Source organism: Labeo rohita, chromosome 7 (genome assembly GCF_022985175.1).
Source record: "Labeo rohita strain BAU-BD-2019 chromosome 7, IGBB_LRoh.1.0, whole genome shotgun sequence".
NCBI lineage: Eukaryota > Metazoa > Chordata > Actinopteri > Cypriniformes > Cyprinidae > Labeo > Labeo rohita.
Window position 1 is genome coordinate 38,625,205 of NC_066875.1, and position 18,207 is coordinate 38,643,411.

At 35.6% G+C, this 18,207-nt stretch overlaps 2 protein-coding genes across 2 annotated transcripts in view; one reads left to right on the forward strand and one right to left on the reverse strand.

The window, feature by feature from the left end:
* gigyf1a (GRB10 interacting GYF protein 1a) overlaps positions 1-5,991 on the reverse strand; it is a 35,036-nt gene extending 29,045 nt beyond the window's left edge. Inside the window, 2 exon segments of the mRNA XM_051115933.1 lie at positions 420-972; positions 5,770-5,991. The gene's annotated coding sequence lies outside the window, so the exon portion shown is untranslated.
* A 1,401-nt stretch (positions 5,992-7,392) lies between these two features.
* Positions 7,393-10,914, forward strand: fis1 (fission, mitochondrial 1). Its single transcript, XM_051116060.1, is given in 6 exon segments — positions 7,393-7,464; positions 7,882-8,014; positions 8,136-8,212; positions 8,724-8,799; positions 8,802-8,828; positions 10,360-10,914. Coding segments are annotated over 6 exon segments (459 nt in total). The 5' UTR covers positions 7,393-7,419; the 3' UTR covers positions 10,461-10,914.
* Positions 10,915-18,207: the final 7,293 nt, after the last annotated feature.

Sequence of the window (18,207 nt, forward strand, 5' to 3'; positions counted from 1 at the left end):
AAGATATTGCGCCAGAAATATATTACTACTACAAAAATTAAACAAACATTATTTTTTAGGGTATAATCACACAACATTTCTTCCATGTTTTAATTTTAATAGTAAATTCCCCTTTGTTTGCCAAAAGAAAAGGTTTAAGATAAATTAAATTATTGTTTTTTGCCTTCATTTGATAACTAGAACATTTTAAATACACAACACAGAACTACTGAGAGTAAAATAAATAAATAAATAATAAGGCTATTTTAAGAATAAATGTGAATAAATTAAGTATGCATTCAAATAATTAGACATGCTAAAACACAGAATTTGATACATGGTGAGAAAAAATAAAACATTTCATAGGGCCCTAAACATTTTTGTCAAACCTATATATGTATCTATATATGTAAACACAGTCGTTCATGCGTTATTCTTACCCTGTCCGGGGGAGTGGCGCAGGCAAGACTAGGCTGGACCAGGTCTGGGTGAGAGGGCTGAAAGGTGTGTTTGTGTATATGTGTGTGCGTATGTGTGTTTCTAAGAGAGAGTAGGGTTATAGCTGCCTTATTCAGGGGAAGTGTGCAGGAGAGCAGAAATACGAAAGGTCAGATGCAGTAAGAGCTCTCTTGTTCACAGCCGATGAAAACAAACAAATAAAAACAAATGCAAAACAAAAAAAGAAATCAAAACCCCTTAAAATGAGTAATACCTGTCGGACTGCAGTAAACTGCAGAGCTTTGATACTGACGTCTAAAGTCGATCGACTACAAGAAACGAACAAAACAGACGAACAGACAAAACAGAAAACAGAAAAAAGTCAAACTTGTTGATAATACAGCTGCCAGAAGCAGTTATGACCCCAATAAGCTTCTCTCCTTCTCTATTTGTGTGTGTCTTTCGAACGCTTTCTGTTGTACTGGCAATGCTGTGTGGACCAGGTCCCAGCTGGTGACCCCCTCCTCACGCCGACAATCCCTCTCCCTCCTTTATCTGTAGGAGAAAACAAGACATGACCACATAAAACTCTTTAATACTGTGGACTAAATGCAGGTACTATAACTGAAGGCATTAAAAAAGAGAAAAGGGGGCAGATTTTCACCTAATATTTAGATTTTATTTCAGCTTCATTTCAACGAACATAAATGTTTTACAAGTTTTAGTTCTAGCTGCTGCGCACACTGCCAAACACGCTCCTGTAATAGTATCCTATGAATTTAAAGGCCAACCGTACATATAAATAAACTCTCTTCTTTTTAAAATATTCTGAAAGATATTTACTTTAAAAAACATGGCCACAACCAAACCCTGCCTTAGGAAACACATAGTGAAATACGTTCGTTTGTGACAAAGTTTACCAGAACGCTATATTTTGGAAAGGGCAAGTGTGCATAATGTGTATTTTAAGTAAAAATCTTTCTATATTATTGGCATCTGCGCTGCACAACTAGACGTTTTTGCAATCAGGATAGCATGGCGATGGAAAAGCAACATCCCAGGGGTTTAATCAACAGCACCCACAGATGTCATAGCAACAGAAATATCTAAGCAACCGAACAAACCGTTGAGAATAAATAGTATTCACTGGGGAAGCCTGGCTCTTTAACATAAAGCACTATATGAGAATCTATATCATCTTAAGAACAATTAAAGACACCTGTTATTTCAAAGGCACTTAGAGATACATCAGTATGCCTGGGAGAGCTCATAATTCATCATGGGAGTTAAGCATTTGCAATGGCAATGTGAACAGCTGCCAAATAACAGCAAAAAGCTCAAGTATGAAGAGATGAAAGTTTGATTCAAAGAACTGGTTGGAAGAATTGATTAAAAAAAATATTTAGCAATTCTTTTTATATCATATGGTGGTCCCTGAGATGGTTTGATAGACTGAGCACACTAATAATGTCTTGCACAATCACAAATGCATGTTTACTTTACTAATAATGACACTATTATGTAAGTTCTATGACTAAGGGCGTTTATTATAACGTCACATGCAATGTTTTAGTTTGCTGCCGTCTTGATTCAGTTCATAAAGTCAATTAAAACTGACATACAATTTGTGTACACATCAATATTACATTGACAAATCTTGATTTAAAATGCTTTGACTCGCAAATATATTTCCAGTACATTTTATTTGAAACAATTACGCTATTCTGTCATTAAGTATTTATTAAGTAACTTAACTTCGATAAAAGTCAAAAATCGTACTTTCCGTCCCTCGATTCACTCCAAATGCTCTTACTTACGATTCTCAACTCATTTTGAATCTGACCATTTGCGATTCAATGAGTCAGTGAGCTGATGACTCGACAACCGCTCAGACGGATTCATGAATCAATTTAATTTGTGAATCGCTTCAATCGTTTCACTAAAAAGACTCAAATGAACGAGACATAACTTTGGTTGGCTCCATATGATCTTACTTATGATTCTCAAAACATTTAGAATCTGACAGTTTGTGATTCAATGAGTCAGATAATGATTCACTATTTATTAGTGAACCAATCAGTTCACAGAAAAGATTCGACTGAAAAGAAAATGTCATTCAAGAATACAACATAACTACAACTACTCGGCATTAGGCCATTTCTACATTGACATATCTTGATTTAAAATGCTTCGAATCATAAATATATTTCCACTAGAGCCCGACCGATTTATCGGCAGGCCGATATTATCGGCCGATATTAGGCATTTTCCAAACTATCGGTATCGGCATTTATAATGGCCGATAAATGAATATTTCAAAAATAAAATAAAAACGGACGAAACACCTTTCAACCATGTCATGAGTGTTGGCGTTGTATAGTTTGTCCACCAGAGGGCACTCTACACCGTCCCTGTTGGCAACACTCGTGCATAACGCGCCACACATCCTGCAACCTGCTGATCCAGCCAGCGTCGGGCAGAGAGAACCAGGTTATCCGCCAGTGAGATCATCGGTGAAGTGTGTTCATGGTGAGTTGGTCACGAGACATACATTGCTTGAATAACAATTAAAAGAACATCCCCATCAGTTCTCTTAACTCAAATAAGCATGACAAAATTCGTGACTATCATGTCCAGTTTTGCTGCTGTTAAACAAGCCGAGAGTGAAGCGGAATTAGCTAGTAATTACGTTACGTTGTTACAGTGTAGTTGACTGACTGTCCTTTTAACTTTTGACAATGAGACTGAAGTATTTCTTTAATAGCGTGACAGTTATAGCAATGAGACGTATCATCTCTCCTTGGCCTGTTATATTGAAAATGTATGTTTTACAATTTGCAGTATGACGTTATCCATTGCTAAATTATGGCTCATCATAGACTAGCTAACCACAAAGCTAGCTAATGCCACTATCAGTGGAAGACCGCTAACGTTAACATTAATGAGCTTGGAAACCACAACGAACTTATTCTGCCTAAATAAAGTAATGATTACTGTATTTATAACTAGCATATCTCTAGTTACAGTCCCTGCATTGTAAAATGTAAGTTAGACTTGCGAGGAGTGAACATTTAGACATAGAGAAAAAGTATCAAACGTAACTTGTGCATAAAAGTTAGCTTTTCTTTTACATGTGTGTGAAATCCAATGACGCCAAGTGTGCGTTGCAGACTGTCGTTCAGCCGCAGCATTAACGAGCCACGTAATGGATTTAGGTTTAAATAGTAGATTTTAGAAGGCAGGCAGCAACTGATGATTGAAAATGGTTTGATGTAGCTTGGTGGAAAGAATTTAAAAAGTGCAGGTAAAGGGATAAGCAAGCTGACATTGTAATTGTGACAATAAAAGAAACAAGTTTCGTTTTATAATGTATTATCATATTATGTTAGTTAAAACTCATAAATAACTACAAATAACTAATGTTAGGGAAATCTGTTAATGTTTTGTTGCGCGTTTCCTAAATTTAAAAAAAAAATAAAAAATATCGGCCGATATATCGGAATATTGGATTTTAAAACCAATAAATATTTGTATCGGTATCGGCCTTCAAAATCCTTTATCGGTCGGGCTTTAATTTCCACTACGTTCTATTTGAAACAATTACGCTATTCAATCATTAAGTATTTATTAAGTAACTTAACCTTGATAAAAGTTATTTATTTTCCATCCCACAAGTAAAGTCTTCGATTGACCCCAAATGATATTACTTATAATTATCGAATCATTTCGAATATGACAGTTTGCGATTCAATGAGTCAGTGAGCTGATGACTCACTATTTATTAAGTAACTTAACTTCAATAAAAGTCAAGTTACTCACTTTCCGTCCCACAAGCAAATTCTTTGATTGACAACAAATGATCCTACTTATGATTCTCAAATCATTTCGAATCTGATAGTTTGCATTCAATAAGTCAGCGAGCTGATGACTCGACAACCATTCAGACAAATTCATAAAACCAATCCCATTTGTGAATTGGTTCAATCGATTCACTGAAAAGATCTGACTCAAAAGAACGAGTCGTTCAAGAATGGGACATAATTTCGATTGACTCCAAATTATCTTACTTATGATTCTCGAATCATTAAGAATCTGACAATTTGCGATTCAATGAGTCAGTGAGCTAATGATTCACTATTTATTAGTGAACCAATTTAATTTGTGAATCAGTTCAATCAGTTCACTGAAAAGATTCGACTCAAAAGAAAAAGACATTCAAGAATAAAACACAACTACAACTAACTACTCATCAATAGGCCATTTTTACATTGACATATCTTGATTTAAAATGCTTTGAATCATAAATATATTTCCACTAAGATCTATTTGAAACGATTATGCTATTCAGTCATTATGTATTTATTAAGTAACTTCAATAAAAGCCAAGTTACTTACTTTCCGTCCCACTAGTAAAGTCTTCAGCTGACTTCAAATGATCCTACTTATGATTCTCAAATCACTTCGAATCTGACAGTTTGCGATTCAATGAGTCAGCGAGCTGATGACTCCACAACAATTTAGACGGATTCGTGAACCAACTCCATTTGGTTCCGGTTCAATCGATTCACTAAAAAGATCCGACTCAAAAGAACAAACAGTTCAAGAAAGGGACATAACTTCGATTGACTTTAAATGATCTTATGATTCTCAAATAATTTCGAACCTGACAGTTTGCGATTCAACGAGTCAGTGAGCTGATGACACGACAACCGTCATAAACTAATCCTATTAGTGAATCGGTTCAATCGATTCCTTGAAAAGATCCGACTCATAAGAACGAGCCGTTCAAGAACGGGACATAACTACAAATAAGTACTGGCTTAGGCCATTTCTATTCGTTGTGTCTTTGAGCTCAACGCAAACGTACGCCCAGAAAAAAAGCGGCTAGTTTGTAACACAAGCAAAATGTCGATGTTTAATATTTACAGCGTGGAATAAAAAAACGTCTGTTAAAATAGCTGGGTGTCGTTTTTCTATTGATTGGACGAGTGTGGAGGGGCGTCGCGTGCACAGGGAGGGGGGAGTGTGCATGCGCGTGCACAGCCTGCACACTCCCCCTGCCTGTGCACGCGGCGCCCCTCCAAACTCCACTCCGCTGCTTCCCGTGGCCTTCAACCCATGGCCACAGCTGCCTTACCAAACATACAGCAAGCCTCACAACTTAAAACAGCACGATTAATTCCCACACACCCAAGCGCTGGCCACTTAAAGCTGCTTATGCACTAATACGCATTCGCTGTCCGCACACACACTGCCCTTCCCCTTCCAAGTTTGCATAAAACTTAATGCAACACCCATCTGCCATTAACGCTTCAGACATTCAAGGAGAGAGAAGCACACACAGTTGCTGACCGTATTTCTGGAGCTGTCGATGCGATTACTGTCCAGTCGCCCCGTCAAACTCTACGATCTTCACTTTGGATGCATGTGCAGTTGTTTGTGTTCTGTGCTCCTCCTCGAGAATCGTGTTCCGTTTTTACTGTTTTTTGCTCTCTCTCCCTCTCCAATGGTCGTTGCGTGTTGATGTCTAGTACGCTCTTGTTGTTTGTGTTTTAGGGAAGATGGCCGTCCTACTCGGTCATACCACGTGACCGGAGTGTCGAGTTGCTTCTAGACGAGCGTGAAGAGAGCGACCCCTAACGGAAGATTTCAAATGACTGCAGGAAATGTGTTTTGTCCAAAATAAAAGCCACAATAATTACATGACTAAAATGTGTGGAATAATAATTGGAAATTACGTAAACACAATTACGTAAATCTTAATATTGCATAGTAATAGTAGGCCTAATAAGTTTTATTAGTAGTTGTTTCTTCAACTATGGGTCCTGTCAGCCTTTAGACAATAACTTACTTTTCACACTTTCGTTGTATGACTTCTTTATCTACCCTGCTTAAAAATAAAAAAAAAAATTAAAAAACAGAAACCATTACAGAATTTGTAATGGTTTCACTAATTATAACAGGAATTGATTTTTGATTTGATAATGATTTTCATGGAAACTGTATTGGTGCTTATTGGTCTCTACTGTCAATTTGTTGCCTATTGATGACTTGTTAAAATCACTATCCTAATGGAATATGTCCCAAAAACACAGTACTGTACAGAAAGCCATTTTTAATGGTTAAAAGTTGATGGTTTGTGGTGTTTATAATGGTATTTGCAGTAAAAACCACTAGAATTTCTGTGATGGTTTTTATTGTTTTGTTTTGTTTTCCAGCAGGGTAGCTAAAGCTAATTTTGTAGTATTGCACAGTAATTTTCATGATAAAGATTGCATAGTAGTTTTTATTAGTAGCTGACAATAAATGAAGAGCTTATTTGAAACTGTTTTTTTACATTTTAAATCATGTTTTTTTTATTATGTTACCATGCTTTTATTGTGTTAGTTAGCAGATTTTTTTAGTTATTTTCCTTAACCAAAACAACCCAACTGCAGTTTGATTGAGATTAAATGGAATGCACAATGAAAAAACATGATTTTTGAAAACAGTTAAAAACAGAGTTAATCTGTTTTTGAAAATTAACTTTTCAAATACTTTTCTTGAAATGTCACACAGTAATCATTTAAATGATGTAGGCCTTCGTATTAAAAAAAAATGAATGGATGCTATTTGGAAAAATAAACGATAAAGGCATGGTAAAAGTGTCCTATGCATTTTTAATGAGGTATTCATATATATATATATATATATATATATATATATACACATACCATAACCATTAAAAATACAATGGTATTACTTTAAATACTGAGTATTTACAAAATTCCATGTATAAAAATATATATCAAAATACCATGGTATTTCGCAACACCATTATACCATGGTACCATCACAGTATTCACTCTAAGGGATGTTTTTTAAAAAACACTAAAATCTTTTTTTTAGATAAATATACAGCTGTGAACAAGCTGTGTACAACACTGAAATTGAGTACGTCATAACCACGGACTTTTATTTTGACAACTACGTAAACACGCTGCTGTTGCTTTTTCCGCGAAAATGGAGGCGGTTGTGTCGGATATAGTGGCACCAGAAGATCTAAAGGTAAAATATTTTATCCTTTACTTTCATGACTGTAAATCCAAAATGACATCGATGTCGTCTTGATGACAAGGTTGTATGTGGTGAAACGGCCGATATTGGGTTTTAATCGGGAGTTTCCACGGTCGCAGTTCTACTGTACTCCATCAAAACAACAACATTGAACATGACACGATTGATGAAACTCTTAAACTTATTTAAAAAGCTTTTTGGAATAAAAATACACTTTTTTAATCAATGTATTATTATTATCCTATCATCTCACGTACTTAATGGAATCAGACGTTTAATTCTTGCTGTCAAAGTTAGTCTATGATTGTCGGCCAGGGGGAGCACATGATCCTGACATCATCCATCTACTGATGCAATTGAGTGAATCTGACTGTCATCAATCCTTTGACATGACTTCTTGTCTTTTAGAGGTTTGAGAAGAAGTATAACGCTGAGCTGGTGAAAGGACCCGTTTCCAGGGAAACGACTTTTGAATACGCCTGGTGCTTGATCAGAAGCAAGTACTCAAATGACATTGTAAAAGGCATTCAGCTACTGGAAGGTCAGTGCTTCAGCTTGTCTTTTAGTTTTTGGTTAGTTACAACCTTCTTGAGCTCCAGCTGTAATTGTACCCATTCTTGGTCTGAAATTCTGTAGATAGTGATTCCGTTTTCTTTCACCAGAACTGGTTCATACAAGCAAAAAAAATGATCAGAGAGATTTTCTCTTCTACCTTGCTGTTGGAAACTACAGACTTAAGGTGGGTTTGCATTTTCCTTTTTTTGATATGTGCTGATTTTGTCACTGCTAATAAACGTTATTTATATCACATATTTTGTATGAAGACTTCTCTGGCATCTAGTTAAAAGAGTGTTTGTCAGCTCTGTTCCTGGAAGCCCGGTTACATTGGAATTTACTGCATAATTTCTAAATTAAATCAGATCAGTTCAGTAACTTTATTGTCGTGTCACCATATAAACACGTGTAATGTGTAAACCGTTCAATATGAATACCAGATGAAGTAAATGTGCAGAGGTGAATCTCACAGAACCTGTCAAGTACATGTCCACGTCCTATTTTACCCTAAAATCAAGGGGAATGCATATTTAAAATACACTACCTTTTTCAAAGAATTGTTATGCTTACCATTGCTGCGTTTATTTGAACAAAAATGCAGTATAACATGGGTTTGGGAATACTTGGGTAATTTGTTTAATTAGTTTCCAACTAATCTCTCTCTTTGTTTTGCTCTCTCTACCACCCTACGTCAGGAGTATGAGAGAGCACTGAAGTACATTCGCACTCTGCTGAAAAATGAACCAGATAATAAACAGGCCCTGGAACTGGAAAACTCATAAACAATGCGCTAAAAAAAGGTGAGATACAGCATTTCAACCAGACAACAGCATTTTTGTGACAACCTACTGTTCAAAAGGTTGGGGTCAGTATGAAATGAAAAAATAATGCTTTTATTTAGCAAGGACTTCAGAAGTTATTAAAAAATATATATTTTTAAGTAAATGCTGTTGCTTTGAACTTTCTATTTGTCGAAGAATCCACAAAAATAAAAATAGCACAAAATAGCACAACTGTTTACAACATTGATTATAACCACAAATGTTTCTGGAGCACAAAATCAGCATATTAGAAGGATTTCTGAAGGAGCATGTCACTGAAGACTGGAGTGCTGGCTGCTGAATATTCAGCTTTGCATCACAGAGAATAAATATCAGATTTAATTATATTAAATTATTCACCGCCTTCCATTTGTCACAAAGATTAATTGTTCAAAATCTATTTAGAATGCATATCAGTATTCTAATATTAATTGGAATTTAGCCATGTAAATGCCACAATCCTATTGCTGCACTGTTTTTCTGACAATTTTTGGATTCCACAAATTCCATATCTCACCCTGTTTTAATTTAGAAATTTGTGTCACACTTTATTTTAAGTTTCAATTCTTGCCATTAAAGGATTAATTCACTTTCAGAACAAAAATGGACTTCTATGGTGCCCCCAAATTTGAACTTCCAAAATGCAGTTTAAATGCAGCTTCAAATTGCTCTAATCAATCCCAGCCAAGGAATAAGGGTCTCATCTAGCGAAATGATTGGTTATTTTCAAAAAAAAAAAAAAAAAAAAAAAAAAAAAAAAAAACAGTTAAGAAGAGACAAGTGTTTGAGGTTAAAAAAACTATTTCTTATGCCTCATTAAACTCCTAATTTGCTGCTTATTCATAGTTAGTAAGGTAGTTGTTAATTTTAGGTATCAGGTTAGGGATGTAGAATATGGTCATTTAGAATATGTGCTTTACAAGTATTAATAAATAGCCAGTATGTTAATAATTAGCATGCTAATCAGCAACAAGTTATTACTGAGAATTGGTCCCTATACTAAAGTGTTACTGAAATTCAGAAAATCCATTAAAAAGAAATATATGGGGATACATGCATTACATCTGGTTTCATCACATTCTCAATGATTGCACATGTGGAAAGAGCGTTTCGACACTTTAAAATTGGTTTGCCATTCTACATCTGTAAATTGTAACATCACAGCTTTCTCCCACCATCCTTGCTGCAAACTTGCATTCACTCTCTCTACCTCCTTTGCTTAGTTACCAGCACATGACTGCACGTGCGTTTTAGCACTTGCCTGATTATTTCTATTTTATGACAGTGTTGTCAGCTGTTTTTAAAGGTGAGATGTGGAGGAGTCCTTATTAAATCATAAATAGTAATTATATAATCCTGATTATACTGGCATACCTGCAGCGACCAGGTATGACAACATAGGCATATTTCAGTGTCTACAAGTGTATATGAACACAAATGTAAGCCTTAAATGGAATTTGATGTGCATGTAAATTAAACTTCAAATTTTTTTTTTTTAATTCTTTTTCAGATGGATTAGTTGGCATGGCAATTGTCGGTGGTATCGGTTTAGGTGTGGCCGGATTGGCTGGTCTTATTGGTTTGGCCGTGTCCAAAGGTGCAAAGTCCTAATACGGAGTTCCTGACGAGTGTACTTTGATTCAGTTCCTCTGCAGAAGAGAGACTTAATGATTTCTTATAATCACATAACACCATGAGGAGGCCTGTCCCTTTTTAGTTTGTATTTTTCTGCTGGCTTTCATCATATTTTACCACATTTCTTTTGCTTTATCATTCTCCAGCTCTTTTTGGTATGTATAGAGATGTGGGGTTGGAATAAAGTAATACAGTGTGTATGTTTTTCCTTTGAAACCTTTCATTTTTCAAGGAAATTCAACTACAGATGTTTGCCAAAGATTTGCAATACAGGATAAGATATATTGTAATAGCATGTACTTTTTGGTTTTTCTCTTTTATAATTAAATATATAAATGTACTTACACTATAGATAATCAATATGGAACAGTTTTGATAAACTACATTATTGCCTTATGCTGTTAATAAATTAAAATGTGTGGTTACTGAACTAATAATGAGTGTGTTTACATGTTTTGCACAGTTGATTTGGAAGTGTCATGGATGACTGGCCTTGTAATGCATATTCTTACAAGTCATTGTTTGTCAGCACTGTGTTTATTACCCATTGGTTTACATATGCTGTCAAGTGTTTCATCTTGCCTACATGTACCTTGTGTCTCTCCCTGTGTGACTTTTTGTAGTCTATACTAAATTTTACACTGAAACGTCTGCAAAGACACACATGTCCTCCACACATTAAGATGAACAACGATCTGGAATCAAGTCCATCATTCAACAAAACAAGTCTTTAAAATATGGAAGGTTCAAATGAAAGGAATTTTCGAATTTATTATTCATTTTAGTTGGATATGCGTCATGTTGTCATCTTGCTAATCTCAAATCTAGTTCCCGTGTTTATGAAAAAACGAATTGCAAGGGATTTTATAAAATTGTGGTTTCCAGGCATGGATGTTATATTTAATGCTTAAGTTGCTTTGGATAAAAGTGTATGCTAAATGATTAATTATAAATGTAATTAGCTAGAATGCAATCTCAATAAAATGATTTAAAAGCCTTAAAGATTCATTAGTCGAAAGGTCTGGAAATCATGGTGAGAAAAACATAGATTACTTTAATTTTGACTATGGTCTGAAGCTTCTGGTTAAATAGTCACTCACAAAGTGGTTGTCCTCCGTGCATCATTAGCTCGGACGCTCTCACGTGTGGGAGTATCTACAACATTGATTTAAGCCCAACAACTACCAGTCCTTGAAAGTAACAAATTTGTTGTAAAACATGTTTACTTTAGATAATGGCTGATAACAGCATTCAATTTAATGTTGGATACAATTCGTACTTCCCACATTATTCATTTAAGGGACATACTCACATGTTAAGACATCTCAGCTTTACAATGCAGGCTTTATGGTTGCCATTAGTAACATCATTTTATAACATGGCATTGAGGTTACTAATTAACTGGTAAAGCAAATGATGAAAAGAAGTCTGATGCGCAAGCTGTTCTCTCTCCTGTTTTGTGACTTTGCTGGTGTTACATTCTGCTAGTCATGCCTAAACTTTACTGAAGTTTGTGGGACAAATTAAAAAAGCACTGACATGAAAATGAGAACAAAGATTCAAGTCGAGCTCTCAAAACTGTCACTGGGGCGGTACCCGTTTAAAAGTTACAAATGTGTACACTTTATGTGCTAATATGTACTTTTAAAGTACTAATATTTAGCATTTAGCTTGTGTACCTACGGATACTTGCTCAGCTTTGTACCTTTTTTGAGAGTGCATTTCATCCTATGAAGGTCACACTTGTGTTTTGATATTTGAGATCTGGTTGAAACATGTAGGGGCATTTTAGAATCTGTCAAACAAGACCAATGCACAGGTTATCCTTGTTATTTATTGAGTGTCATTTTTGATTGTGCTCGCCTCTTGATGTTAAAAGACAATAAAGAGATCATAAAAATGATTTACAACAGCCTGGGTTCAGAGCTCAGTCATAATTTTCTTTCTTTCCTTGTTTACACATTACAAATTTGCTTGAAGCAATTACATCACTTTCTCTATAGGCAAACACGTATTATTCTTGTATACACTCATCTATACATTTATATTTGTTTTGTCCACTTCCGTGTTCCTTCCTAAATTACACTCATAACTCAATCTTGCTCCTGGAAATCAGCCTTCCTGCAAAGTAACCAAACATGCAAACACGTTTACTGGCTAATTTAATGCATTTGATTTTACATAACACATAAGTCTCATTTAAATGACAGTTTGACAATTAAATAACACTCACTTAACACAACAAACTCAGAGTGATCCTTCATCTCTGACAGAGTTCTGTGTTGGAGTTGAAGTAGTTTGCTGTGTGTGTTAGAGCAGGGTTTGAACTGAGGATAGATCTCCACGTGCAGGATTCAGCATCACTGCAGAAACTAACAGAACTATTTTATGAGCTCTTTTTATGGTCCCCATAAATGTCAGATCATTGAAAGTGTCATCATCGGTTTTAGAACTATGTGGGAAAACTATTGTGTTTGTTAAAGAACAATTAAAGTTGATGTATTGCAATAGTCAAGCAAGCTAGTCATAAACCTGACCTTTAAAACCGAGAACAATCATCTGCTTATCACACGCAAGCGATTCAATATAGTGCCACTTTTAACTTTTGTCCTCTCTTCATGTTACATATGAAGGAGTTAAACATTCATTATTCTCTACATAAATCTGTTACATTGATACAATATGAATATATCGTTCAGAAATCATTCTAGCGCTCTTGTTTGGATGACAAAAGCCTTTTAAAGTTATATTTTCATATTTTTCGGCCTCAGCAAGCTAAACAGCTCTCGTCAATGTCAAAATAATTGAGATGGCCAATCAAATCAAAGTAGGCAGGGTTTACTGTTCACAGAAGCAGAGCGCGAAGCGTATGTTTAACGTCAATCACAATTTGGTCAGTTACCCGGATGCGTGGCTATATAGGCGATATTTGGATGTAAACAACAGCATTGACTGCACGGTTAATGTACTACTGGATACGTTGTTCTGCTAATTTATGCTGTCTAAACCACAGAAGAAACATGTGAAAGCTGCTAAATCATGTAGAGAAGGACTTAAGCAGGAAAGGGCACAATATTGGACAAACTAAAGTTATTAGGTAAAGATATGTACCAGCAGTATTAATTAAAGGTGTCATTGGATGCCCATTTTCCACAAGTTATGATTCTTTAGGGTCTTAATGAAAAGTCTATAATATACTTTGGTTAAAAATTCTCAGTGGTTGTGTAAAACAACACCCTTTTTACCTTGTCAAAATAAGCTCTGCAAAAATCATCCCATTCTGAGGGATTGTTCCTTTAAATGCAAATGAGCTCTGCTCGCCCCGCCCCTCTCTTCTCTCTGCTGCTCTGAGAGATTGATTACTTCAACCGCATTTAGCGCGTTTAGCCGCAAAACTGGCTAACTAGCACGTTATTAGGAAAGGTGATTGCAGAGATTCACAAAAAAAAATTATACTCACTTCTGCTGTAGGTGAAGCCGGATCATGAATCATTTGTGCAAACATAGACGCATTTATGTAGATCGGGAGGCACATTCCCTTCACAAACAAATGTAATCCACTGCATCTTCAGCGGCTCAGATGTCGGGAGTAAATGATGATCACTATGTTCATTATTACATCCAGCAACACAACACCTCAATCGCTCAATCGGAGATATTCTTGTCTAACTTAAATCATTCGAACAATGGAGGTCAGACTGTTACAGCTGATCTGAGGTAAGAGCTCAGGTCAGTCAGCTATCATGGGAGCAGCCTCTGTCAGTGTGACGCCACACCGACAGGCATCTGAGAATGGCTCGATTTGAAAAAGGGGATATTATTTTTACAGACTAATAAAAACCACTGCATGGATTTTTATCATTATAGGGTAGATTTGTACATACATTGCCAACACACATTAATGTTAAAACAACATGTAAAAGTAAAGTTTGCATCCGATGAACCCTTTAAGATATTAGCCTAATATTTCACCTACCTGACTGTAAATTATAAGAAGAAACACAACTGTTTGTTAGGTTTTTGCCCTGGAAATCTTGGTTCAATTCGGCTATCCACAAACGACTTTTGTTCCTATTTTTTCTCAGTCCAACCGATAAGTACAGCCAAAAAACATGACGATAATTGACCATTTTCAGCAGCAATAATCAGCTAAATATGCAAGTTTCTTTCGGTTCAGTGGCATTGTTTACATTCAGTGCTGCCAAATATGGCCGATTAATGACGCGTTGTGAAAACACTCTATTAGTCAGCTGTTCACAATATAAATATGGCCATTTTGAGAGTGGTGGAAGTTGCGTGCGTGAATTATCTGCATCTGTGCGTCTCGCTCTACAAACAAGCTGTGAGTTTAATTACGTTCACAGCAAGTTTCTGTGCTTCTGAATGTTTCTTTGATTTGTGTGCGAGTGGTGAGTGTGTGTATGTTTGTGTGTCAATAAAAGGGGCACATTAATATATAAACTCACTTGGAACTGGGCAAAATGGGGAAACTGATTTTAATGACTCCGACAAGGGCCAAATAGTGTGGTTAAAGGAACATTCCACTTTTTTTTTAAATTAGGCTCATTTTCCAACTTCCCTAGAATTAAAGCCGAACACGTTTAGCCGATCTCCCGGTCTGGCGGTAGCACTTTTAGCATAGTTTAGCATAAATCATTGAATCTGATTAGACTGTTAGCATCTCGTTCAAAAATGACCAAAGAGTTTCAATATTTTTTAAAAAAACGACTTCCGTAGTTTAATCGTGTGCTAAGACCGATGGAAAATGAAAAGTTGCTATTTCCAAGGCTGATATGGCTAGGGATGTTGTGGGATGTTCTCAGTGTGTGGTTAGTACTTACCAAAACTGGTGCAAGGAAGGACAACCGATAAACCGGTGTCAGAATCATGGACACCCAAGACTAACAGATGCTCATTTTTGAGGATCAAAATTTAAAGTAAAGCAACATTTAAAGTGGATCAAAATCTTTTATCAAAGTTGTCCTAAAACCATAACAATACCCATTCTTGTCTTAGGACACCTTTGATGAACTTGTTTGATCCACTTCAAATGTTGACTACTGTGTATATATATATACAGTTTTTTTTAAACTCCATTGCAACTGCAATCTGGACGCATTGGCCCAATTGAAGTCCACTATATGGAGAAAAATCCTGAAATATTTTACTCAACCGGAAAAAGAAATGCATGATCATTTTGGATGACATGGATGTGAGTAGATTATCAGGAAATTTTTATTCTGCAAGTGAACTAATTCTTTAACATGGGCATGTGAGGGTCAGAAATAGACCATTGAGCAATGAAAGAAGGTTGCCTGGTGTTGGTCTTGCCTGGCCAGGTAAGTGTGTTGTACACCCCTTCATGGCGATAGTGTTTCCTGATGGCAGTGCTCTCTTTCAGCAGTATATACACATATGAATTGACTGCATTTGATTTTTTCATTCTACAGAATTTACAGAGGCATGTTTTGCAACATACTTGCTTCCTTTTCCTGGGAATCGATTTGAGAATCACTATGTAAATCCTTCAAGATATGGTTTGCCATTTTGCCTATTTCCAGTACTGTGCACTCAAAATATCTTAGTCTCATGTCAATAAAATAAGTTAATCACTTATAGGTCTTTGTACACTAAGGATAAGTGACAGTTATCTTGCTATTAATGGTGTTAATGCTTAAAATCAATAGCCTCTTTGTTGTTCCGAGGGATTTCACAATAATCTGAAAGTTTTAGTTATTGCCACATGAACTTCAACCTCTGGTGTGTCATATTTTGTTAACATTGTCTTTCTTTAGGAGATGGCGAGTTTTTCTTTAAACCTTTAAACATTAATGAAAGATTTGCATGTCATGTGACGTTTTATTTAAACTTGTCAAAGATATTTGATCTTTGTAGGCATTCCTGCGATATCTTCAGTGACTAAATCCTATTTCTTGTTAATGTTGACACTCTTAATCTGAGACAATTACCAGGTGTGTTGCAGGAATATAATGCAATATTTGTTTAAATGCATTATTTTTATACAGCTGAAGTCAAAAGTTTACATACACCTTCTAGAATCTGAAAAATGTTAATTATTAATACTGACATGAATTAAGATATTATACATGAAAGACATTCATATGGAGTCCACAAGAGAAAATATTAGAATTTATAAAAATGACCCCGTTCAAAAGTTTACACACATTTGATTCTTAATACTGTGTTGTTACCTGAATGATCCATAGCTGTGTTTTTTTTGTTTAATGATTGTTTAATGATGAGTTGTTCATGAGTCCCTTGTTTGTCCTGATTCTGAAGTGTTAAACTGCCTGCTGTTTTTCTGAAAAATCCTTCAGGTCCCACAAATTCTTTGGTTTTTCAGTATTTTTGTGTATTTGAACCCTTTCCAATAATGACTGTATGATTTTGGGATCCATCTTTTCGCACTGAGGACAACTGAGGGACTTATACACAACTATTACAGAAGGTTAATACCTAAGGTAAACCTAAGGTAAATTTAACTTGTTTTGTCCTCTGTGAAACATGTAAGTATCTTCTGTAATTTCTGAAAGTTAGAAAATAAGAAAAATGTACCTCTTCATTCTGTTTAAAAGTTTTCGCACCCCTAACTCTTAATGCATTGTTTTTCCTTCTGAAGCATCAGTGAGTGTTTAAACCTTCTTGTAATAGTTGGGTATGAGTCCGTCCCTCAGTTGTCCTCAGTGTGAAAAGATGAATCTGAAAATCATAGTCATTGTTGGAAAGGGTTAAAATACACAAAAATGACAAATAAATGATGTGAACAAATTTAACCATCATGTAGATTCCTGAAGTGAGGTTTCATTGGGTGACAGTGAACTTGTTGATCTAGAGATGAATATATAAAGACGTCTGACGTAGTGAGACAGATAATGAGACAAATGATAAAGGCAGTACTAGATAAACACTGTCAATAGCTTCTTCAGTTGTTAATTTAATCACTGCATCCAGTAGTAGTTGCACTTTTCCCTCCTCTGATAGCGTCCTCTGAAGACAATTCCAAAACATTTTACTGAAAACGTCTGAGTAGCCTATTAAAATCCACTAAAACTATCTGTTATTAATAGACCAGGTTAACATTTGAAAGGCTTCTAAAATTTGGTTTAGTCACCACTTGTTGAACTGACATGTTCCATATGTTTTATAACATATAAAGTACTATTAGCTGGCTCTTATTAGTCCCAATACCAATTATTTTGGTCTTTATATTCATTTATGGGTACCATTCAATTTTTGTAAACTTAAAAAAAGCTTACTTTTTTATTTTATTAATACTTTTATTCAGCAAGGAGGTAAAGTCATTTAATTGTAGCAAAAAGGCGCCAATAGCCTAGTTGGCAGTGTGCAAACATGTAACGCTGTTGTGTTGTGGGTGTCCCGAGTTCAAATCCCTGGTCCAGGACCTTTCCTTTCTCTCGCTCTCTCTCTCTCCCTCACTTCACTTCCTGTCTACTCTACACGATCCTATCTTAATAAAGGCAAAATGCCAACAAACAAAGAAAACATTAATTGTTGCAAAAAAAAGTATTGAAAATAAATGCTGTTCTCGAACTTTCTATTCATCACAAATCCTCAGAATTATTAAGCAGCACATGTTTACAACAATGATAATAAATGTTTCTTGAATAGTAAATCAGCATATTAGGATGATTTCTGAAGAATCATATGACTGAAGACTGGAGTAATGGCTGCTGAAAATTCA